At 42.0% G+C, this 24,767-nt stretch overlaps 1 protein-coding gene and 1 long non-coding RNA gene across 5 annotated transcripts in view; one reads left to right on the top strand and one right to left on the bottom strand.

The window, feature by feature from the left end:
- Nucleotides 1-24,536, top strand: part of RBM47 (RNA binding motif protein 47) — a 161,818-nt gene extending 137,282 nt beyond the window's left edge. For 3 of the 4 annotated variants that reach the window (XM_047090590.1, XM_047090588.1, XM_047090589.1), the window contains 4 exons: nt 11,585-12,741; nt 13,615-13,821; nt 16,655-16,851; nt 21,785-24,536. In XM_047090590.1, coding sequence (XP_046946546.1) covers nt 11,616-12,741; nt 13,615-13,821; nt 16,655-16,851; nt 21,785-22,024 — 1,770 coding nt within the window. In that variant the 5' untranslated portion in view covers nt 11,585-11,615 and the 3' untranslated portion in view covers nt 22,025-24,536. The remainder of the gene's footprint in view (nt 1-11,584; nt 12,742-13,614; nt 13,822-16,654; nt 16,852-21,784) is intronic. The other variant, XM_047090591.1, reaches the window with a different exon arrangement.
- On the bottom strand, nt 1,877-4,895 carry LOC124520034 (uncharacterized). Its single transcript, XR_006964238.1, has 2 exons — nt 4,139-4,895; nt 1,877-2,158 (listed from the first exon to the last, which is right to left on the bottom strand). It is a non-coding gene; the product is annotated as an uncharacterized LOC124520034 (long non-coding RNA).
- Nucleotides 24,537-24,767: the final 231 nt, after the last annotated feature.

The raw sequence follows: 24,767 nt of genomic DNA, 5'->3' as shown, positions 1-24,767 counted from the left end.
ACTACACATGCTGTAGAGCAGTGTCCTTCTCTGAAATCATCTCACTGCGCAAAATGATGGCAGTCAGTAGAGTGTCTGTGTCACAGAGATGCTCAATAAAATGGATTTTGATTTTTATGATTTAATGAATTTATTCAATTATAATATCATTGCATATGTATTATATTTGCAATAAGGCGATACATAATATATCAGTTCTAAGTGTAGGAGGATAAGGAGAGCTTCCCTCTTGCAGAATTTCCCACTGTCTCTAAATATAATTAAACCAGATAAAGGCAGATTTTCAATCCTTGTCCACCCATTATAGCTAGTGACTCTTTGGGTGCTGTTTTGACCCATGGTCCTTGTTGCTTGTATACTTAATTAAGCCATTGTCGTAGCTTTGGCACTCAATAAAATGCTGAAAGGACACATGTGACCTTCTAGGGTTGAATAATCTTATGTAGCCGCCCATCTTTGCTCTTGGTTTCACTCTGTCCTCTTTCCGATCTTTCCTTCTTCGTCTATCCTTGGTAGGCTAGGAACTGCAATGGCTATGCAGTAGTGACCACTATATCCCCAAGACCTAGCACAGCCTGGCATACGAGCATCCAATCATAGTTTGGATGGATGAGTGAATGAATGAATGAATGAATGCGTATATAAATATTGCTTCATCATCTCTTCCATCAGATCATTGCCTTTTGCCTAAGGGGTACAGATGTTGATTATAGTACCAATGAATTGACTGTGTTCCAGAAGAACATTTTTAGTGATTGTCTTAAAAAAAAAAAAAAAAAAACCAAAACTCTGAATCTTATTTTTTTATGAAAATTTGCATTTTATTTTTATTTTTTAATATAATTTATTGTCAAATTGGCTAACATACAGTGTGTACAAAACTCTGAATCTTAAGCTTTCTACATTATGAAGGAAACCAGCAGTGACATTTCAGAAAGGCCCTCATCTTAAAAATCAGAATGTCAGCAGTTTGCACGTGCCCATGTGGTAGAGAGGTCTGAATTTAAATGAGGCACTTCTAGAGCTTGGCAGAGCCTCCGGTTGATTTCAAAGGTAGTGTTTCTGTGACCCAGACCCGTTGGTCTGCCTGTGATGACGAATCAGTTTGACAACAGAATCCGTCTGAGAGGGCTGTATGGTAGTCATCGTCTGGTTTGAAAAATTAAATTGACAGAATTTCAAACATATTAAAATGAGTAGTTTGGTATCAGAGATACACCGGACTTTTGAAAGGTGATGCCCATCTCTCAGTCTTGACAGCTGTGACAGTAAGAGCCAGATGAAGACGTCAAGCCCACGCCGGGAGTGGCGGGTATAAAATAACAACTTCTTTGGGGCACCTGATGGCTCAGTCAGTTAAGCAACTGACTCCGGCTCAGGTCATGATCTCACAGTTCGTGGGTTCGAGCCCTGCTTCGGGCTCTGTGCTGCCAGCTCAGAGCCTGGAGCCTGCTTCAGATTCTGTGTCTCCCTCTCTCTCTCTCTCTCTGCCCCTCCCCTGCTCGTTCTCTGTCTTTCTCTTCTGCCAAAAATAAATGTTGAAAAAAATAACTTCTCTTACTATTTAATTAATACCTGCCATGGGCAAGCATATAATCTGGTTATAGCTCTGGATAGTCTGACTTCATCAGTAATTCTCAACAGGGAGCAGTTCTGCATCCAGGAGACCTTTTGGGTCATCACACATGGAGGGGGTGGGCATCGAGTCGGTAGAGGTCAGGGGAACTATGACAACAGCACACAGGACAGCGCCACGTGACAAAGAATTATCACATCCAAAAGGTCAATAGGGAACAAGGTTGAGAAATTTTGGATTAAATGATACCAAAGGTCCCTCTGCAGCTCAGAGTCTGGGATTTTATGAAATTAGATTATGTATGTTAAAGAAGTTTATACATTGCAAAACACTATATAAATTCAAGCTACTATTACATGATACAAACCATTACTGCCCTCTTCCTTCTCTCTGTATCTTCTGGTAGCTCTTTCTGTCCCTTGCCAGATCCCTCAAAGGTTTGGATCAAAGGAGCCAAGATCATGGGTGAAACCAGAAGTCCCTTCTACCGCTTGTTTACAGTTTGGGAAAACATTAATCCAGGAAGCAGATGTGTGCCAAATTTGTGGGATTCATTTTTTTTTTCAGCATTGCCCCATCAACCTGTTTAGAAAAAAATATAAGTATATATAATGCTTATTTAAAAGAAACCAGATAACAGATTCTTAACAGGGATTGTGTGTTGCCAAACATCCATAGAAAACTCACCCACCCCCACCCCACCTGGGCGGGTGGCTTTACCCCTCTCATGGTGTACAGACAGCTTCCCTGGGAACCCACAGCAAAATGCCTCATTTTCAGCCATGTGTTGATAGAAATGCCTGGGAACAGTGAGTCTCTTGGCTTTGTATCTGTTTATCAGACACAATCATTCATTGAATGATGTGCTTTGCCATAACAAAATCTGTACAAGCATCAACACAGTTTAAGACCCTTTGTGAGTTAACATCGTCTCAGATTAGCCAGGAGCTGACAGAGGTATGGCCCAAGATATCACTATGCCACTGCCTCTTTATCCTTTTGGGATTTCACCTAAAGAGAGTCCTGGAAGGATTTTATGTGTTGCAAGAGCCATGCCTTCAAATAGCATGAGGTTGCTGGGGGAGATAGGAAAAAAAAAAAGAGTCAAGCTTCAATCTTCAGCTTATTGTTTGGGCCTCCAGGTAAATTCCAAGTATTCTGCCTCCATTTTGTGTAGAGTTCCTTTACCACTTTCCAAGCTCTGAGGTAACAGAAATGTCCCAGTGCCAGAGGCCTGCCTGGTGGTGGGAGTATTCTCTGCTGTTTAATGGGTGGTGGTAACCTGGCCAGGGGCAGTAAGATAACCACTCAGCGTGAGGCCAAATCTTGGAAACTTTTTGCAGAAGCTGGCCTTTGATGTTTCTTCCCCCTTGATTCGTGGCATTAAATGTCACTTAATCCTGGAACCGGTCCTCTGAAACGGGTGCTAGAACCATCTGAAATCTATGGACATGACATGGAACGGAGGTAATTGCCTCCTGTGACAGTGACACATTCATGATTTGAACTTCTATTTCTTTGACTCCAAAGTCTTCCCTCTTCCAGAGTCTTCTAGTTTGGTATGTATTTTACTATATTGTACCGTTTATTATACCTGTGTGCCAGGCCATACCTAAGAAGTGACGATTAGTAAAGACAAAATTTTTCTGGTATAAATAAGGGACATCAAAACAGAAATCTTACCACAGAGATAGAATTACCTCTTGGATAAATACATTCTAAAACCTTCCACTGACTTAAGTTCCTGCTGGTGCTGGAAGATACTACTTACCCCTGTATATTATCTTCAAATTGCAATGTGTCCTTTCATCTGCAAATAAAACTCTCCTGTGAATTCCACACTGCACATTAATCTCAAGTACCTGACATGCATGCACACAAACACACATGCACACATGCATCCCTACAGCTGTGAACCAAAGTTAACTGGTAGTTTGGATAATTCTAGATTATATTCATGCTGTTTTTAATCCTAGGTAAAGCCTGGTTGGCAAACTTTGGAAATTTTTCCCAGTACAGTGGTATTCCGTGCCCTCTAAAATGTCCCAGTTCAAAGTTAAAATCCTACTGAAAGATACTCTGAACCACTCCTAAGAAGAGATTTTAAATCCTGATTTAAGTCTGCTGTAGTCTGAGTTAGCCCTGAAATTTTATTTTACCCTGACAAGCTCAAACTTGACCTAAAACACAGGCAACAAAAATTGCAGCTAATAGTTCAGAATAATAGCAGGATTTGAAAGTATGTTTTGCTCTGTTTTATATGCCAAACTGTGAATACATTTCAAAAATATTGCCACATTAGTAAGCTAGCAGTCTTTGGTGAAGCCATCTTTAGTGTGTGCAAGGATGGTGTGGTGTTGGGGGGGGGGGGGTCCTGCCTCCGGGGACCTGGCATCCATGAGGATGACTGGACCTTTTGCATCCAGTGCAGCAAGTCTCTTCAGGTTCCTTCTGGAAAAGCCTCTGCAAACTGCTATAGCCAAAGTTTAGGTGAAAAACAGGCTTACACTTGGATGCCCGAGCCATATCGCCAATGCAGAATCACACTGCCAGACAACTTACCTGCTAAGAATGGAATCTGGGAGACCCTGGTACACCAGTCCACGCCAGAACTCACAGGCTAGGCTTCTCATACTGACTGGTTTGAGGTTGGCTGGGATAACCTCTTGTTTCCCTGTCAACAAACGAATCCTACATAGGAGCAAGATTCTCACCTCAAGTTCAAATATCTTTTTTTTTTTTTTTTTTTAACATTCAAATTTCTTCTAACATTTTTTGAGCACTTAGTGCTAGGATCTGCACTAGGAGCTTTGTGTGGATTTCATGCACTCCTCACCACAGCCCTGCAATAAGGATCACTTACAGGCAGCTGTGGTACAGACTCTAAGCCAGACTATCAGGGTTCAAATACCAGCTCTGATGCTCACGAACGGAGAATCTACTTAATCTCTCTGTGCCTCAGTTTCCTTATCGGTAAGGTGGAGATCCTAGTAATATCCCATACAGACTTTGTGAGGACTGGAGTGAGTTAATACATACGTAGAGTTTAGCACACTGCCTGGTACATAATGGGCATTCAATAAACATTAGCTCTTATTGTCACCATTTTAAAGATGAGAATATTGAGGCTTTAGGAGGTTAAGTGGTCTTTCCCAGGGTTCACAACTAGTAAGCAGAGGAGCCAAGTTTTGGCCCTAGGTCTCTGACTCCAGAGACTGCATTTATTCAGTAAATCAAGACTATTCAATCTATTTTATTATTCTTTTAAATTTTTTAATGTTTATTCATTTTTTGAGAGACAGAGAGAGAGCACGAACAGGGGAAGGGCAGAGAGAGAGGGAGACACAGAATCCAAAGCAGGCTCCAGGCTCTGAGCTTTCAGCACAGAGCCCAATGAAGGGCTCGAATTCACGAACCACAAGATGGTGACCTGAGCCCAAGTTGGACGCTTACCCGGCTGAGCCACTCAGGCACCCCTATCCAATCTATTTTAAACCTATCTTCTATTAAATGGATAATTGGGTGCCATTTATTCCAATATTTTGTTATTGTTTTATACTCACAGACAAGGTTCAACTTATGAAGTGTATTATTACTTATTGTGCCCACACCTCTACTACAAGAAGAATCTTGTCATTCAGAAGATAGTGTTTCTCACTACTCAGACACCGCTATCCCAAACACACACATGCATATATATACTCCCACCCTTCTAAAGAGAGTATTCTAAACTAATTTTTTAAAGCATAATAATGATGTGGCCGAGCTCTTAACTTGGGGAAGTATAGCCTTAATAGGAACAAGTTGTTAATATTAAGGTACAGCTCTTTTGAGGCAGTCTCTGGTCATTGAGCACGAATGCAAAATGCCTTCATTCTCAACTTTTTAGGATTTGAAGGACAATTCTCTAATTCCATTAACTATGAGGCAGGCTCCATGAAAATGAGGTCCACCATATCTGGCACATAGTAGGTGCTCAAAAATATTTGTAGAATGAATGAATAAATGAGCACAAAAACTTCTGTGTTGGTGTCTCTTAAGTTATTATTGTGCACATATTAAGTGTTAGAGGCTGAGCCAACCACCTTCACCAGATATCTCTTCTTCGGTCTCATACATTTGACCATGCACTTAAATGGCAAAGAACTTAGACTGAAGGGGGGAAAGATAGGTGAAGAAGACTGTCTTTAAAATATGTTGGAACTTGGGGCACATGGGTGGCTCAGGCAGTTAAGCGTCTGACTCTGGTTTCGGCTCAGGTTATGATCTCACGGTTTTGTGAGTTCAAGCCCCGCATCGGGCTCTGTGCTGGCAGCACGGAGCCTGCTTGGGATTCTCTCTCACCCTCTCTCTTTCTGTCCCTCCCCCACCTGTGCTGTCTCTCCCAAAATAAATAAATAAACTTAAAAAAAAATAAAATAAAATGTTAGAACTTAAAAACTGGTCCTGAAATTAAGTCATTGTGCAGCATTGGAAACTGAGGAAAAAGTGACTATACTTAGCAATAGCAATCTATGCCACTTTGTCACATTGATGTTCTCTGCATATCTCCTAGAGCAAAGGCCGGCAAACTTTCTCTGTACCAAGCCAGACAGTAAATATCTTAGGCTTTGCAGGCCATATATCTCTGAACTATTTGATTCTGCCATCGTACCACAAAAGCAACCATAGATAATTTTTTTTTAAGGGTAATGGTTGTGTTCTGATAAAACTTTTATTTACAAAAACAAATGGCAGGCTGTATTTGGCCCGTGGCCATAGTTTGAAATAGTTCGGTCTAAAGTTTGTCTAATTGTGGGGCACCTGGGTGGCTCAGTTGGTTAAGCGTCCAACTTCGGCTCAGGTCATGATCTCACGGTTTGTGAGTTCGAGCCCCACGCCCGGCTCTGTGCTGACAGCTCAGAGCCTGGAGCCTGCTTCAGATTCTGTGTCTCCCTCTGCCCCTCCCCTGCTCACTCTCTGACTCTCTCTGTCTTTCAATAATAAATAAATGTTAAAAAAATTTTTTTTTAATTAAAAAAAAAATAAAGTTTGTCTAATTGTAATAAGTTAGGTACTCTGTTACATTACTGACAGAAAGGTCATATTATTAGCTGTATGGTGCCCTTTTTAAAGGCATTAAATAAATCCTATATCTCTTTTGTATCTCTAAGCCTTTGGTCTTGAAAATTCATTGAGCAGCACACCATATAATTTATTTAACTCTCTAGTATATCAGACATGAAGATAAGGAGAATGGAGTTTATAAACCGTAAGATTTTCTTGAATGTGTTAAACCTACTCATTGTACCATTTTTTTTAATGGCCTCTAGTGTGAAATCCCAATTTTATGTATCTTATTTTTGTCCTTTTTATATCTCTGAGCTTTCTTACTTTCCAGGTTTTTTTTTTTAATTGTGGTAAAATATACACAACAAAATTAGCCATTTTAACTATTTTTAAGTATACAAGTCAGCGGCATTAAGTACATTCATATTGTTGTGTAACCATCACATTCATCCATCTCCAGAACTCTCACATCATCCCTAACTGAAATTCCCTAAACACTAACGCTCCATTTTCCCTGTCCCCATCTCCCAGCAACCATGATTCTTCTTTCTATCTCTATGAATTTGCCTATTCTAGGTACTTCATGTAAGTGTAATCATAACACTATTTGTCCTTTTTTATCTGGGTTCTTTTACTTCACCTAATGTCTTCCTGGTGCGTCCAAGTTGTAACATGTGTTAGAATTTCCTTCCTTTTTAAGGATGAATAGTATTCCACTCAGTATACATATCACATTTTTTTTGTCCTTTCATGCATCAATGGACATCTGAGTTTCCACTTTTTGGCTACTGTGTGAATAATACTGTTCTGATCACTGGTGTACAAAGAGCTGTTTGAGTCCTTGTTTTCAGTTTTTTTGAGTATGTAACCAGTAGTGGAATTGGTGGATCATATGACAATTCTATGTTTAAGCTTCTGAGGAAGTACCATGCTGTTTCCCCAGTAGCTGCACCATTTTACATTCCTACTAGCAATGCCGAAGTGTTCCGATTTCTTCACATTCTTGCTAATGCTTATTTTGTGTTTTGTTTTATTTTTATAATAGCCATGCTAGTAAGCATGAAGTAGTATCTCACTGTGGTTCTCATTTGTTTTTATGTCAATGTTTGTAGTTAGTGTAAAAGACAGTTTATTTATTAGGTACTACATTAATCAATGTCTGGTGCAAATTAGATGTGTGTGTGTCTGTGTGTGTATGTGTGTATAGATGCATTTATTCCTTTCCTACCTCCAAAATTATGTGAGATGGCTTCCAGTGTCTGTGTGTGTGTGTGTGTGTGTATAGATGCATTTATTCCTTTCCTACCTCCAAAATTATGTGAGATGGCTTCCAGTGTCTGTGTGTGTGTGTGTGTGTGTGTGTGTATAGATGCATTTATTCCTTTCCTACCTCCAAAATTATGTAAGATGGCTTTCAGTGTGTGTGTGTGTGTGTAGATGCATTTATTCCTTTCCTGACTCCAAAATTATGTGAGATGGCTTCCAGAAACATGTAAACAAGAAGATGAATAATATAAATAGCTAAATTCATGACATTGAGAATATAGAAGACTAAAAAAAATGAAACTATAGCCAAAATTAGATAAACTTGATACTAGACTAGACTTGTCTAGTATCTTAGACAATTACTAAAATTGAAGTGACAGACTTAATCCTGAACTTCCTAGTGGCCAAAGAAAAAAGGGAAAGAGGGCCAGTAACATAATTCAGTTCTTCCAGATAATCAAAGCTTACGAAAAAAGACTTTCCTTGGCTCGCAGATGTAAGAAATAAGCTATAACTTTTAAAAGAAGTGATTTTTTTTAAAAAAAGAAGTAATTATATTACTGACACCAGCAGATTTCAGACTGAAAGCAAACAAAAATTTTGATAAAATTAATGGAGTTGCACCTGGAAATGACTCCCATAGCCTGACCACTACAAGACTTTTCTTGGTGTAAAATCATAATTTCAGAGTACAATTAGGAAAACACGAAGTCAACTCTGCCTATCTCAGCAGAGTGATGAGGTCTCTTCCTTTGGATTTTAGTTAATATTTTATGTAGTACAACATGTAAGATTTTGAATTGCCACTTACGTGTTATATATGTCCTGGGGTTTCCTTTTCAAAGGCCACAAATTATAAATACATATGTATTTGTACAAATAGTTTCCTTAAGAATATATCCTTATGTTCCTTTTGGAAGGAAGGGAAGAGCTTCATGTTCAAATCTGATATTGAAATTTCTGCTTCAGTGTGAAACTACAGGAACGAATGTATCATTTTCAAGTTGATAACAAAAAAGACTTCATGATAAGTGGATATGTTATCAAACCAGTCTTAAGCAATTAAAGGGCAAAAGAAATAAAAAATAAGAATAGAAGCCATATGAAACAGATGTTTTTAAAGAACTGAGAAAGTGTCAAAATTACCCTAAAATGGAAAGAATTGTTCTGAAGTTTTACCCAGAAGTTTGGATAAAAGACAACAATAACAATGGACATTTCTTGAACGTTTACAGTGTTCTAGGCACAGTTCAAAGTGCTTCGCTTGTATTAACTCACGTATTCCTCTAAACTTAGAACTAACCTCATTATTCCCATTTTATAAAAAGAGAAACTGAGGCATGGAGCAGCTAAGTATCCTTGCTCCAGTTCATACAACTAGAAAGTGTTAGAGCTGGGATTTACACATAGTCACCCAGTCTGTCTCCCGTAGCCACTCACTTACCTACTATACTGTACTGCCCCTTGATGTTATGGCAAATGAGCCAATGAAGAAATGTTTTAGCTGGCCAGCAAATAAACACCTCATATTTCTGTTGTGTCCCTATAATTTCTTTTGATTTTTTTTTTCTTTCGAAAATCAAACTTACCTTAATTACTCTTGAAATTTCCCTTAATATTCTTGTATACAATTCCTATTGGTAAATTTTTTAAACTAATGCTCCTGATTCCAGTTGAATGATGAAACCTTATGCAGCTATTAAAAATTGTGTTTTTGCAAAGAGTGTTAAACATGTGGAGGAGGGGCGCCTAGGTGGCTCAGTTGGTTAAACATCTGACTCTTGATTTTGGCTCAGGTCATAGTCTCATGGTTCATGAGTTCAAGCCCTGAGTCGGGCTCTGCACTGACAGCACAAAGCCTGCTTGGCTTTCTTTCTCCCTCTCTCCCTCTCTCTCTGCCCTTCCCCTGCTCGTGCTCTCTCTCTCTCTCTCTCAAAATAAATAAACTTTTTAAAAAATGTGGGAGGGATGCTTATGAAGCAAAGCAGCGGTATGTAAATTTGTTGGAAGCCAAGTTCCACCCCCCACCCCCCCAAAAATAAAACTATTAAAAAAAAAAAAGATGGGCAAGTTCAATTGTGGCTATCATTGGGTAGGAATAATAGGAATGATTTCTTTTCCTCCTTTTCTTAATTTTCCACAAAATTTACCCAAATACTTTTATAGCCCAAAAAATGAAATAAACTTCATTTTTTAAAAGGCCAAGCAGGGGCGCCTGGGTGGCGCAGTCGGTTAAGCGTCCGACTTCAGCCAGGTCGCGATCTCGCGGTCCGTGAGTTCGAGCCCCGCGTCGGGCTCTGGGCTGATGGCTCGGAGCCTGGAGCCTGTTTCCGATTCTGTGTCTCCCTCTCTCTCTCTTCCCCTCCCCCATTCATGCTCTGTCTCTCTCTGTCCCAAAAATAAATAAACGTTGAAAAAAAAAAAAAAATTTAAATAAAAAAAAAAATAAAAAAAAAATAAAAAAAAAAAAAGGCCAAGCAGAACCGTTCTTTACAAAAGCACAGTACAAAGCTCCTAATGATAATCCTATTGTATAATTTAAAATCATCTCCACAGAGCCCCGTGCTGTATAGGTAAAGGTGGCATGGTTTAGATTTGCACTATCATATGTGGCTATTTAATTTTAATTAAAATGAAATAAAATTTAAAACTCAGTTCAACAGTTACACTAGCCCCATTTTAAGTGCTCAGTAGCCAAAGTGGCTAGGGAACAGCTTTTCCATCCTCACAGAAAGTTCTGTTGCACAGCGCTGCTTTTGAAGACAGAACATGGAATCTGGAACCAAGTGACTTGGAATCAAGTCCTTCTGGGAGCTGACACTTGCTGTGTGAAATGGGCAATTTACTCAACCTCTCTGAGCCTATTTCCCCATAGACAAATTAGGAGTAATAATAATATCATTTTCCATGTAAGGAGATTAGGAAGGTCAAATAAGATAATGCATGTAACCGTTTTCCAAAAACTGCAGTGTGGTTTACCAGGTAGTAGCTGCTTCACAGACCACCACCCCCCCACCCAGTTTGAACGTAATCCAGCTCTTTGTGGACTGATTCCAAATCCTTCAATGGTTCCTACCAAGACTTTTGCCTAAATGACACCGTAAAATTCAGACTTACCAGCTCTTACCACAGTTCCTAGAACAAGTCCTTGGCAATGTGAATGTTCCATTTCTTTCTTGTAAAAAGCTTCAGATACACAGCTCTGTACCTATCTCTTATAATAACACCTCCTCAAAGTTTTCCTTAACGATGTAAGTACACTGCTCTACTTCTAAATGGAAAAGACTGTCTTAAAAAAAGAAAGCAAAGAGGCTTTGTCTACCAGATAAATGGGTTAAAAGGAAATCAATCTGAGTCGACAGTGCAGGAATTGAGCAAAAGATGTTGCCATTTGCTGCAAGAAGATGAGGTTTTCACTAACAATTACAACAGGTTCTCTGTGCTTCAAAGCTGTTGGGGTACTGATTAAGCGGAAGTACTTGCTCATTCTGATTTTTTTTTCCCCGAGTCACTTCTGGTTTTTCCTGCAAAACAACCTGACTAATTTAGCTTCTTAGAGCTGCTGTATTTATTCCCCATCTAACCACCTGCTAGTGAAGCGTGGGTCTCGTGTGTCTTACAGGAATTAAGTAGGCAAGTTTTGGCTCAACGCGGTGCAGACTCCACACTCACCCTCCCTTCTGCCTCCCGCAGGTCTCCTCCAGCCGTGGATGCCTTTGACATTATGACCGCAGAGGATTCCACCGCAGCCATGAGCAGCGACTCGGCCACCGCGTCCTCGGCCAAGGTGCCCGAGGGCGTGGCCGGCGCGCCCAACGAGGCGGCGCTGCTGGCGCTGATGGAGCGCACGGGCTACAGCATGGTGCAGGAGAACGGGCAGCGCAAGTACGGCGGCCCGCCGCCCGGCTGGGAGGGCCCGCACCCGCAGCGCGGCTGCGAGGTCTTCGTGGGCAAGATCCCGCGAGACGTGTACGAGGACGAGCTGGTGCCTGTGTTCGAGGCGGTGGGCCGCATCTACGAGCTGCGCCTCATGATGGACTTCGACGGCAAGAACCGCGGCTACGCTTTCGTCATGTACTGCCACAAGAACGAGGCCAAGCGCGCCGTGCGCGAGCTCAACAACTACGAGATCCGCCCGGGCCGCCTGCTCGGCGTGTGCTGCAGCGTGGACAACTGCCGCCTCTTCATCGGTGGCATCCCCAAGATGAAGAAGCGCGAGGAGATCCTGGAGGAGATCGCCAAGGTCACCGAGGGCGTGCTGGACGTGATCGTCTACGCCAGCGCGGCCGACAAGATGAAGAACCGCGGCTTCGCCTTCGTCGAGTACGAGAGCCACCGCGCGGCCGCCATGGCGCGCCGCAAGCTCATGCCCGGCCGCATCCAGCTGTGGGGCCACCAGATCGCCGTGGACTGGGCCGAGCCCGAGATCGACGTGGACGAGGACGTGATGGAGACCGTGAAGATCCTCTACGTGCGCAACCTCATGATCGAGACCACGGAGGACACCATCAAGAAGAGCTTCGGCCAGTTCAACCCGGGCTGCGTGGAGCGCGTCAAGAAGATCCGCGACTACGCCTTCGTGCACTTCGTCAGCCGGGAGGACGCCGTGCATGCCATGAACAACCTCAACGGCACTGAGCTGGAGGGCTCGTGCCTCGAGGTGACGCTGGCCAAGCCCGTGGACAAGGAGCAGTACTCCCGCTACCAGAAGGCGGCCAAGGGCGGCGGCGCGGCCGAGGCGGCGGTGCAGCAGCCCAGCTACGTGTACTCTTGCGACCCCTACACGCTGGCCTACTACGGCTACCCCTACAACGCGCTCATCGGGCCCAACAGAGACTACTTTGTGAAAGGTTAGTGGGGGCTGTACTGCTGGGGAGGCCCCCAACAGCCGTGTGGCTCCGGACAGAGTCAGGGGTGTTGTGGCTGTAGTTTGCTGGGCTGGTAGACAGGCTCCTCCCCCCACCGACCCACCCTCTTTTGGGTGTCACTTCTGGGTGTTTTTGTTTTTGTTTTTGTTTTTTTGCTGGCACTTAGAGTGTTCACTTCCACAGCATTTTGGGAAATGTGGGTCGTTCATGTGTATGGGGGCGAGCGGTGAAATCACAGGGGCATAGAGGCACTTCTTGCATACTACTTTTCCAGGGTCTCCCCAATTTGGGGCTAGTCCACCTGTCTCTAGTTTAAAAGCTCCTTGTGAAATTAGATCTCTAGGATGTTGGCACACGAAGGACAATGTTGTGGTGGTGGTGACGTTTAAATTATTGGCTAGCATGTAATGAAACCAACCAAACATTATACTGGGAAACCAATACCTAGGTTCTGGGTCCTGCTGTCATCAGATTAACTGGCTCTGTGACTTTAATCAGTCCCTTTCACCTCCCTAGGCCAGTTTTCTCACGCATAAAATGAGGAAGGTGAACTTGCAGATCCCCTTCCAGATCTGACTTCTTTCTATTCTGTGAATGTTTTCCTGTATTAAGTTGCACTTGAAATCCTAGGAACTCATCGGCAAGTTCATCTCTTGTGTTGAGCAGGCATACTTTGGATGCAAATCTAGGATGGAGTAGCATGTTTGAAGCATCTTACCAGCTCATTGAAGAGCAAAGGTGTAACCACCTGCAACTTATGGCAAACAACTAAATGGCCAAGAACCTTGAGTTGAGATCTGCTTCCTGTACGGTCACTGTTGGTTGCTCATCATTTTTTTGTGTTGTTATTATAAGCAGGCAGCGTAAGAGGCCGGGGTCGAGGTGCAGCTGGCAACAGAGCCCCAGGGCCCAGGGGTTCCTACCTCGGGGGATATTCGGCTGGCCGTGGTATATATAGCCGATATCATGAAGGGAAAGGAAAGCAGCAAGAAAAAGGATATGAACTTGTACCGAATTTGGAAATCTCTGCCGTCAATCCAGTTGCCATTAAACCTGGTACAGGTCAGTATGAACCAGAGATAGAATGCATCAGCCTAAACCCCCACCCTCTCTTTGAAGTGACTCCAGGCTTTCCTTGGGCTCTTTCATTGCACAAGGGTTCCTTTTCTCATAGGCAGCCAAAGATTAGGCAAGAGTGTGGCCTCCTGAGCCTTCTTAATGTGGGACTTAAGGGGATGGTCTAGCTCTGACCATGTTCAAATCAAACTTTACAGTAGTGGGTTTTTCAAATGGGTGCCACTTAGTCACTAGGCTTATTCTCAGTCTGTGACCCAGTAGGCAGAGTTGGAGTGGTGGGGAGGGACAGAGGAAGAAAATGGAAGATTAGGAGATTCTTCTGTATCTTTTACCAGCTCAAACCGTCTTTTTCTTACTCAGGCCTATTGCTCCACTAGCTGTCAGAAAGCCAGAGGATACAGCTTATTGCCAGTTCTGAGAGTTGGTGGGAAGGGTAGGAAATCCTCCTTTGGGAGCAAAAAACACAACTTGTCCCTTTTCATGGTTTTATAACCAACCAGAATACCTGGGAACAAGGCAGTGGTGAAAGTTTTTGCAGCTGCTAATTTCCTGGATTCTCATTTCCAGCATTCATCTCCCCCTCTTGCTGGATCAATAGATTGCAGGTAGGGACACTCAAGTAATTCAAGCCAGAGACCTTGAACTTTGCTTTCACCTCCAGGCTCTACAAACCACTCTGCCAGTGTTATTAGTGCCCATTGGTCATCTGGCGTGAGTCAGATCTTTCTGATCCTCACTTCTAAGGAATTCCATTGTGAGAGCATCATAGTACCAACTCCCTATTAGCACACACCACACAAACATCCACACATAAGGAAAATTCATTCGTGGAGAGTCAGAGCCATCCTCCTCCAGCTCTCTTCCTGGCTTCGTGGAGGGTAGACTGAAGAGCGCTTTGAGAGAATCCTCACCTTGAAGCCCAGCTCCTCTTGATTTTCTTCTGGTTGAGGACTGTACCTTCCACCCCCTAGCTAAAAGAGAGTCAACGAATCTGCATTTGGGGCATAGGTTTGCACTGCCACATAGGGCTTAGAACGCATTTTCCCAGCAGAGCTTCCTTTTGAAATAGTCCAGGGATAATTTTTTTGCCTAGGAAAAAAATGTTGCAGATTCCACAAATGACTCCTTAGTCTGGATTTGCTTACAAATGCCACTGACATTATAAGCAATGTAAAACTGATCCCAAAGCTCTCTGTAATGCCATAAAACAGAGCCTGGATACGATAGTTGTCACTTCTACTTGTTGGAAACTGGACTCCTGTTGGCAAGTTGCTACAGCTTAAGATTTAACTGGAGAAACGAACTCTTAAACCAATTTTAAGCGTATAGTCGTGTCCTGCAGCCTGAGGTAGAAACTCCTGTGAGCAGACAGCCTAAACAATCCAGAATTACTTAGTACAACCCCAGTGTAGTTTAAACTCATAATCACCTCCGGTCCCCATCTTCTGGGCTCTCTTTGTGATTCGTCCAGAAAATGAGAACTTTATATTTTAGGAGAAGCATCAGGGCAATGGTGGAGTATGTGGCCACAAGACCATATGATTGAAAGATTTCATTAAGGTTTTAGATGTATTATATTGAAAGGCCACACTGTTGTTTGGCCTGCAATCATTTGTCTCTGTACCTTATTTCAGATCAGTTTGCGTTAGAATAAATATGCTTACAGTTGTAGGAAAAACATAAATGAAAGCATACTTTGTGTATGTATTTTATATTCTTGCTTACCCTTCAACACACACACACACACACACACACACACACCACATACTTACACAAACTCCCCCAAAACCAAGGCTAATATTTTTTCTTTCTTCTCTTTATCATACGTTGGCATTCAGTAACTGCTGTCTGTTTGAGCCCCTGCTTAAAATAGAGTCCTTTGGACTTTCCTCACAGAAACACATCTTCGAAGTGCTCATCATAAAAGCAGTCACTCACTGCTTCACTACTATGAGCAGACATTAGCGAATGAGGGAATTTGCCATTTTTTTTATTATGTGTTTTTCCTTGAATCAGTAATGCTGAAATCTGAAATAACAGAGTGAAGTGTACACAGACCTCTGAGTTCTCAGAAGGAAACTCTCTCCAGCGCCTGCTTCTTAAAATGTGAAAATGAGGGGCGCCTGTGTGGCTCAGTCGGTTAAGCGTCTGACTCTTGATTTCGGTTCAGGTCACCAACTCACATCATGGTTTGTAAATTCAAGCCCCACATTGGGCTCTGCACTGACAGTAAGGAGCCTCTTTGGTATTCCTTTCTTGCTCGCTGTCTCTGCCCTCCTCCCCTGCTCATTCTCTCTCTCTCTCTCTCTGTCTCTCAAAATAAATAAATTTAGAAAAAAGTTTTTTTAAAAATGTGCAAGTGAAAGGGTGGCGGGTCTGGTAATGAGCGAGGTGAGTGATGAGGACCAACAGGCTCAATCTCCCACGCTGGAGGGCCTCTGATCACGTCTCGCCTTGAACCTGCTGTCTCAGAAGGCCCTTTCCTTTGCTGGACATTAAGAGTAAGATTCAAAATGAGATTTCTCTGTAGAAACGGTAGGAAAAATGTTGGTGCGGAACCCAACTCTGGACTCCCCTTGCGTGAGCATCTGTTGGGAGACCCCTCCGTACACACGTGATCCTTTTGCAAGATGAACAGGGGGCCTGCCTGCCAGCAAACCTTTCTTCCTCTTGGGTAGCACCTTGTTACCTGTACTGAAAGACAACATTAATTAGCAGGGGAGGCCCGTGACCACTAAACTTGGTTTTGAAAAATACCAAGGAAGTGACACATCTTTCTCGGGACTTTCAAGCCGTGTGCATTTCCTTTCTCTTACAGTGGCCATCCCTGCCATTGGGGCCCAGTATTCCGTATTTCAGGCCGCCCCAGCCCCTAAGATAATTGAAGATGGCAAAATCCACACAATGGAGCACATGATCAGCCCCATCGCGGTGCAGCCAGACCCAGCCAGCGCCGCAGCTGCTGCCGCCGCCGCCGCCGTCATTCCTGCTGTGTCAACGCCGCCACCTTTCCAGGTAGAGCCCTTGCTGTGGTCATTGTCATTTGTGTGTGAGGCATCTGTTAATCACAGATTCACTGACAATGCAGCAGGAGAGTTTGCTGTGTGCCGAGCTCTCCGATGAAGTATGGGATTGGGTGAAGAAAAACTGTTACTGTAAATCATGACAGGACGGAAAAGTTTGAAAGAATAATTATACTACCCTAATATCACTGTATTAAAGATGGGAGGCAGGGTGCAGAAATGACACGTGTAATTCTTCACGGTGTCATAATATTGTGCATATAATGTTGTGCATTCAATATTACGATGCTGGATAATTTTTAATTCATGTTCTTACTGTTAAGGGGCTGACTTGCAAAGTCCAGGGAGATCGCTCACATCTTCACTTGCCAAATTGCAGTTCAGTGATGATTTTTTAAGTTCTCTCTCCCTGCCCTTCCCCCCCCCTCAAGCCCCCCTGCCGGGTATGAATATTTACACCTGTGTATCCACACACAGGTGTGTAAGTGTGTAAGTATGTGTGCATGGAGAGAGAAATATCTGTGGAGCCACCTGGGTGGCTCAGTCGGTTAAGTGTCCGACTCTTGATTTTAGCTCAGGTCATGATCTGGTTCATGGGTTCAAGCCCTGCACTGGGTTCCTCACTGGCAGCATGGAGCCTGCTTGGGATATTCTCTCTGTCTCTGTCTCTCTGTCTCAAAATAAATAAATAAACTTTAAAAATATATATCTGTAGAAATGTAGGTATATAATAATTTAACAGGGGCGGCTCAGTTAAGTGTCTGACTTCAGCTCAGGTCACAATCTCGCAGTTCATGAGTTCAAGCCCCAATTCGGGCTCTGTGCTGACAGCTCAGAGCCTGGAGCCTGCTTTGGATTCTGTCTCCCTCTGTCTCTGCCCCTCCCACTCATTCTCTGTCTCTCTCTCTCAAAAGTAAATTAAAATATTTTTAAAAATAATAATAAAAAAACAAAACTTTGCAAAATCCACCCTTATCCTCTTCTCCAACCTGATCCAGCTCTCCCCATTCCTCCTCCCTGTCCTGTCTTCCTGTTTCAGCCTCCTTCCCCACCTTTGCTCATAGCTTCTCTTCTCTGTGGTCTTTTCAGCCCCGAGTCTTCTGTCGAATCTTTCCCAACCACCTAGGCTTGGAAATCATGTCTCCTGTGTTTCTCATCACCCACATTGTTACTTGGCATATGACTGCCAGTATGTTCTGTCTCCCCAACTGATGAAGCTCCTCTAGACCACGAGCTACATCTTACATTTCTTTTTATCTTCAGTGCATAGCACTTAGGGAATACCTATAGGTGATAATGTCATTCATCCAAAACAATAACAACAAAAACATCGTGTTAAAGCTACTTTTTGTGAGGCAATGAATCTCAAATACCTTATCATTCCACAAGCACATATACTCAGACCTAGGGTCTCTTACCTAACTGGATAAGAATTATCCAGGGAGTATGTTTAAAAAGCAGATTCTTAGGAGCACCTGGGTCACTCAGTCGGTTAAGCATCGACCTCTTGGTTTTGGCTCAAGTCGTGATCTCATAGTTCATGGGAGTAAGCCCTGCATCAGGCTCAGTGCTGTGAGTGCAAGATTCTCTGCTTGGGATTCTCTCTCTCCCTCTTTCCCTGCTCCTCCCTTGCTCGGGAGTGTGTGCAAACTCTCCCTCGTGCTCCAAATAAATAAATAAACTTAAAAACAAAAAACAGATTTCTTAGACTCAAACCCCGGAAGATACCCGATGAGCAGAACTGGGCTGGAGTTCTAGAATCCGTGTTTTGTATAGGCTCCTCAGCAATGCTGAAATAGAGCCATGCTTGTGAGCCACTGCACTATGGTGCTATATATTTGCTTTTGCCCTCTCTGTGCACCATTCTGGGCTGTGTTATTAAGAAAGGGTCACTCCAGCTGAAATTTATTCATTTACCAATGTATCATCAAGTAGTCGTCTAGTCTGGACTAACTAAAGCCAAGAAAAGGAATAGGTTGTAAATGACTCATACTGTAAGATGGCAGCTAAATGTAGCTACTTTTTGTGAACTCACTATAAATATCTAGAGTAACCTACAAACGACACTTAGTGGAATTCTGGTCATTTCTAATTTCTCGTTACTAAGAAACTCGTGAACTTTTGTCCTTGGTGCATAGTGTCCCAAATTCCAGTTCTTGGACTCACGCTCTAGATCACAGGCTGTTTCTGTCTTTTATCGGTCTGCACTGAATGTTGCCATCAGGGTCTTTGTTCAGAGTCTTTGCTTATGACTTGGTTCAGTGTACAGTTGTTATCCGTTGATCCCAGGGCAGATTTTTTCCTTCCTTCAACATATCGTGCAAATTGCTTGTAGCTACTTACTTGTGAACCGCAGGAATGACTTCTTTGAGTGTGTGTGCTTCTTGGTGCTCACCCACTGATCTAGGTACTCGGGGACCTCCCTCTGAGTTCATTGACCTGGGTTCTCAAAATGTTCAGCTCTCTGCCTCGCCCGTATTCTCTGCCAAGTTGCAGCAGAGGAAGGAGCGTTTTAAGCACTACTGATTGGTGAATAGAACACCTTTCTGAGTGGAGCCACACTAGAAATCAGTTCCCAGCATTACTTCCAGAACCTTCCCGTGGAATACTTTCATTCATACTCCTCTGTCTTGCACGTGCTTAGGGATGTTCCTGTTTAGCCATTTTATATCCTAAGTTTCATATAGCCTTTATAAGTAATTTAAAAAAATGTTTGCTGGCATAGACAGTCACTTTTTCAAATTTATTTCTCAAAGTGTCCCCAGTCTTCAGAAATCTTTGGGATAAGTAGAACAAGGATAACCGTTCCTCTTGATGGGGCCTTTTCCTCTCTTTCCCCATCCCCAACATCCGCTGCTCACCCCAGCCACACCCAGGTGTTGGGGACTGGATGGTAGTACATGAAAATGTCTCTCTCGGATTTCTCCCTCCCTACAGTTGTGTCCCTTTGTCACTAAATAAACGTCCATATGTTTGTAAAAACTTGCTTGTGTCTTGCTGCAAACCACAGGCTTCCCAATTCTGAAGTTTCTGTCTGTGGTTATGAAGCAATGCCAGTGAGGTAGTCATTGTAGGAGACCAGATAATACAGGGCTAAAAGTGCTGGCTCCAGAGTCCTACATTCCATTGCTTAAAAACTGTGTCACCTTGTGCAAGTCATTTAACACATCCTCTCTGTATAGTCACAGTACCAGCTTCATTGGTGGTTGTGATGATTCCATAACATCATACAAATAAGGTACTTAGAATAGTGCCTAGCATACCATAGTCTCTCAGTTATTATTATCATTGGTATAATTATCATTTTGGTTACAGTTGACAAAATGGCTCTCAGATGGTGAATTTCCTTTGAACATAATTTTGCGACTCTCATTTGGAGATTTTGTAAAGGAAAGATAACTAATTCCCTTATGGAAATCCAGGAAGAGAGAATTTTTAAAATAGAATCTTCCATTTCATCTCTCCTGAATTGTTTATTTTGAAGATGCACTAAAACATACAGGCCATAGCAGCATTGACTCCAGGGCGTTCTCAGGAACATAAGGGGCACTAGATATTTCATTAAATGTGTGTTTTATTTGACCACAAATCCCCTTTTCCATAAAGCATCTCGCAGAACTAGCTTGATAGCAAACCCTTTGGGAAATACTGAACCACAGTCTTCACTCTCTACCCCTGTCTGTTGTGAAAATAGTGTGTTACACTTCCAAGTAGAGAGGAGCAGGTAGCAGGGGCTTTTATAGAGCTAGTGGTGGCATCGGCAGTGAGGCGGCTTTAGTTAGCTTGCCTTTCCCCACTTCTTCCTGTGGAAACTCCTCCTTATCATTCAGAACCCAGCTCAAGTGTCTCTACTTCTGGGATGCTTTCTCCAACTTCCCAAGTTCCTCAGTTCCTTTTCTAAGCTTCCACAATCATTTGGATACAGTTGGCCCTTGAACAACACAAAGGTTGGGTCTGCCAACCCCCCACGCAGTTGCAAATCCATAATTGGCTCTTGATTCCGCAAAATCACTACTACTAGCAGGCTACTGCTTGACCAGAAGGCTTACTGATAACATAAACATATGTGTCAGTAAAACACATATTGTGTATACTACATGTATTATGTTCTGTATTCTCACAATAAAGTAAGCTAAAGAAAATATTATTAAGAAAATCATAGGGATGAGAAAATGCATTTACAGTACTGTGCTGAATATATTGGAAAAAATCCACATATAAGTGGACCCACTCAGTTCAAACCCATGTCGTTCAAGGGTCAACTGTATATATAGTGGTGTCATATCTTAGGTTGAAACCATCAGTAGCATTTGCTGAAAATTGTAGAGGGTTGCAGGTTTTTTTGTTTTTTTGTTTTTTGTTTTTTTAGGTCACAGCTTAAAAAGCTGCCCCTTCGGAGATCTATATACTTGGTTCCATAACATTGTCACAGTCTGTTTTCCTCTCTGTTTTTGAAGCATCTTGTTCCTTCAGTTAAATTAGAGTTGAAGCAGCTGGTATATACTTTAGGGAAAATATTTTTAATTACAACGAGATCATCTGAGCAAAGGGTAGATTACTCAACTCCCTTTGCTAGCCTGCTCATGCTGATTGAGAGGGATGGCAGGTAGAAGATTCCAGACTATTTAACTTGTAGCTGTACGGTTCTGTCACTTTGACCAGTCGAATTTGGATGTACCTGGAGGATGAATTTCCAGCTTACCTTGATGGCTCTTTCCACCTTCCCTTACAGCAGTTATGTGCTTTACCCCTCTGCCCCCCTCCCCCAACCCCACCCTGAGAATGAAAACCTTCGCTTTTACCTCCTCCTACCCCCGACCCCCGGGAACTGAAAGAACGAACGGAGCCTTGGAAGGAATGGGTGACTAAATGGAACAGGCACCTACGCGCAGTCAGTGAGGATCCTTTCTGTCTCTCCTCCTCAGGGCCGCCCGATAACTCCAGTGTATACAGTGGCTCCAAACGTTCAGAGAATTCCCACTGCTGGGATCTACGGGGCCAGTTACGTTCCGTTTGCTGCTCCGGCCACGGCCACGATCGCCACACTACAGAAGAACGCGGCTGCCGCTGCCGCCGTCTATGGAGGATATGCGGGCTACATACCTCAGGCCTTCCCCGCCGCTGCTATCCAGGTGCCCATCCACGACGTCTACCAGACATACTGACACTGGTGAGGAGAGTGGAGACAGACCACGAACTACCCCTGAAGGAACACTTTACTATTTATGAAGAAAGAACGTGCAGGATTAGCACACCTATGAAAGTGAAGAATGTTATCAAATGTCATACTGAAATATTTTATATTCATGATGAAGTTTTCACTAGTTTTTTTTTAAGACTATTTGCAATTTAGCAGCCTGTGTTCATACATTTCTAAGAGACTTGCAATGGTTCGTGCCTTAATACCATCTCTGAAAAATTTGTACGCTGTAGTACATTTGTATAGAGGTTTTTGTTTTTTGTATTTTTAAGGATATATTTTCAGTATGAAGGTTATTTTCTTAACTTCTGCACTCCAGAGATTTCTATTTTGTAGTACCTTCAATAATATATCAACTATATATTGAAAAGCACACTTGAGCAGCTAGGGAACTATTTTGAAAAATATATTCAATATTTAAAGATACAAACAATAGTGCTTTAAAATACTACATAAAATGTTATTTTAAAAGTTATACTGGAAAGTGCAATTTTAAAGTGAGTAAAATCTCTATTTTAGCTGGCATTAAGGGTTGACGGTGTTACCATCTGTCCTCTATGACAGTTCTTTTTTTTTTTTTTTTTTTTTAAGGAATTAAAACACTCGATTTCTCCTTAAGCCCATGTTGAAAAGACTTGTCACATATCTGAGTCCAAACACTGGAAAGCTCTCACCTGCCACCATCACTCTGGACCCTGTTCATTCTCCATTTGTCTTTCCCTCCCCACACCCTTACTCCTTCCTTCCTCCTTTCCCCAGCCCCACCTGTGAGTCTGGCAAGTCTAGGGCAAAATGAATTACTCTGATAGAGAGAACATTGATGGCTTTTATACTTCTTCCTGGGTTTTTGTCGGGGGTGGGGGGTGTTTTGTTGTGGGTTTTTTTGTTCTGTTTTGGTTGGGAAGGTATTTTCAATAGCAGAGTATGCATAAGCACAAGGTTTTCATAGTTTCCATAAGACATCTTTGCATAGCTATTTAATTGTCTTCTATAAAACCTTAATTCTTTTTCTAATGCTTTTATTTTATTCATTTTTTGAAGTATGAGTTTGTAGAGACAGTGAATGTCATTGTAGACAAGGCCCCCAAAGACTCTAGTCACAGAAAGTTAATGCTTCTAGTTGCTTTTATCATGTTTCAGTGTGAAACGTCTTGGGCGGCAAGGGTGTTGGAAATATGTTTATTGAGCAGAGCTTTCCTCCGGAGCTGCGCACATGGCAGGTGTACTGAATGGGGACCTACACACCCAGGAGGAGGAGGAGAGACCTGGAGGAGTTAAAAGATAGTTTGTAAATAATCTCCTAATGCTGGCTTTTAGTTGTTTCATGTTGCAGAAGTTCATGGTGTATAGTTTAATGCAAAATGAAACCATTTTATTTCAATGTTATTAAAAATTGTTGTTTTATTAGGAAGTAAATGTATTGTTGCAGTGTTGTGCCTGTTTCAAGGCTTGTGTTTATCAGAGTGAATGTAAAATACAGTAAAATGTTAAGATTGTCATCTGCTTTAGGAAATACATCAACTTGGAACTTTTTTTAAAGGCTCCATCAAGGAATTGAGGTGTGCAATAGGTAGCAAGTACACAGTTGTGTTTTTATGTCACATTAGAGATCTGTAAAATCTTTCCACTCAATTTTTGCTGATGGCTGAATTCGTATTTATGGATTAATAATAAGATCATGCCTTTAGCAACTATTGTAGTTTTGTTTTCAGTTTTAAATTAAGACATTCCCAAATGCCTCTTTCCCCCCTCATTTTAGGGTGGGATGAATTTTTTTATATATAAGCAATATTTATTTAACTATTCTGTAAAATTATTGAGTGCCTGCAAAGGCCTTTAAACATTTCTAACATTTATTTCCCACCATTCTTGAATGACATAAATAATTGTGCAATGTTCCTGATGATGTACCCCGCAAGCTGCATCCAAACTCAAATCTGTTGGAATGAGTAATCCAACAAAATGCAATTTGGATCAGATCCTCATCCCTTGACTTTGTGTGAAAGAAGTACTGTCCTTCCAATGAAGAACTGTCACAGAGGTTCACTGGATGAGACTCTGGCCCAGCGGTCTTACTGTATTTTACATATGCCTGTAAATTATTTGAAAAAAAAAAAAAAAGTAATAAAAAAAAAATTGATATCTTAACATTGCAACTACCAAACTACCTTAAAAACAAATGTTGGTGAGCCTCCTATCTGGTCTGTCTGTTTCTGTTTCAAAACCATTTCAGATACACTACTGAGGTAAGTTTATAACTTGAAATGTGAACTTTTTTTTTTTTTTAGGGTTAAGAACAAACTATATAAATGTTTTAAAAAAAAAGCTTTAGTGTTCTCTGTTTCAAACATGCTAGCAATTTAGGTGTTATCTTTAGTTGCTTTGTATTTGAAAAGCTTTTAAATTTATTTAGATCTTGCTCCATATACAATACATTCTTAGGATGTATGTAGTAAATAAAGCTTTCTTTAAAGCAATTTCCAGGCCTTATTTTAAATTGTGTTTTCTTTATACTGATTTTTTCCTAACAAAATTAGAAAGAGCTTTACAGTGTAGAAGGAAGCAATTGGTTTACTATTTTGAGCTGGAGGCAAGTTACTGTCCTGTCTTTGCCTTGGAATTACCATCAAAGATGGGTTACATAGTAAAAATGGTGAATTATCAATATTTTCAAACTTGGGCTTAGGTGATTGAAGGTTAAGCACCCA

Source organism: Lynx rufus, unplaced genomic scaffold, assembly GCF_022079265.1.
Source record: "Lynx rufus isolate CCGP_SWC_20201006 ecotype Redwood Valley unplaced genomic scaffold, mLynRuf1.p SCAF_3, whole genome shotgun sequence".
NCBI lineage: Eukaryota > Metazoa > Chordata > Mammalia > Carnivora > Felidae > Lynx > Lynx rufus.
Note: the sequence above shows the minus strand (reverse complement) of the source record. Positions and strands in the feature narration are given on the sequence as shown.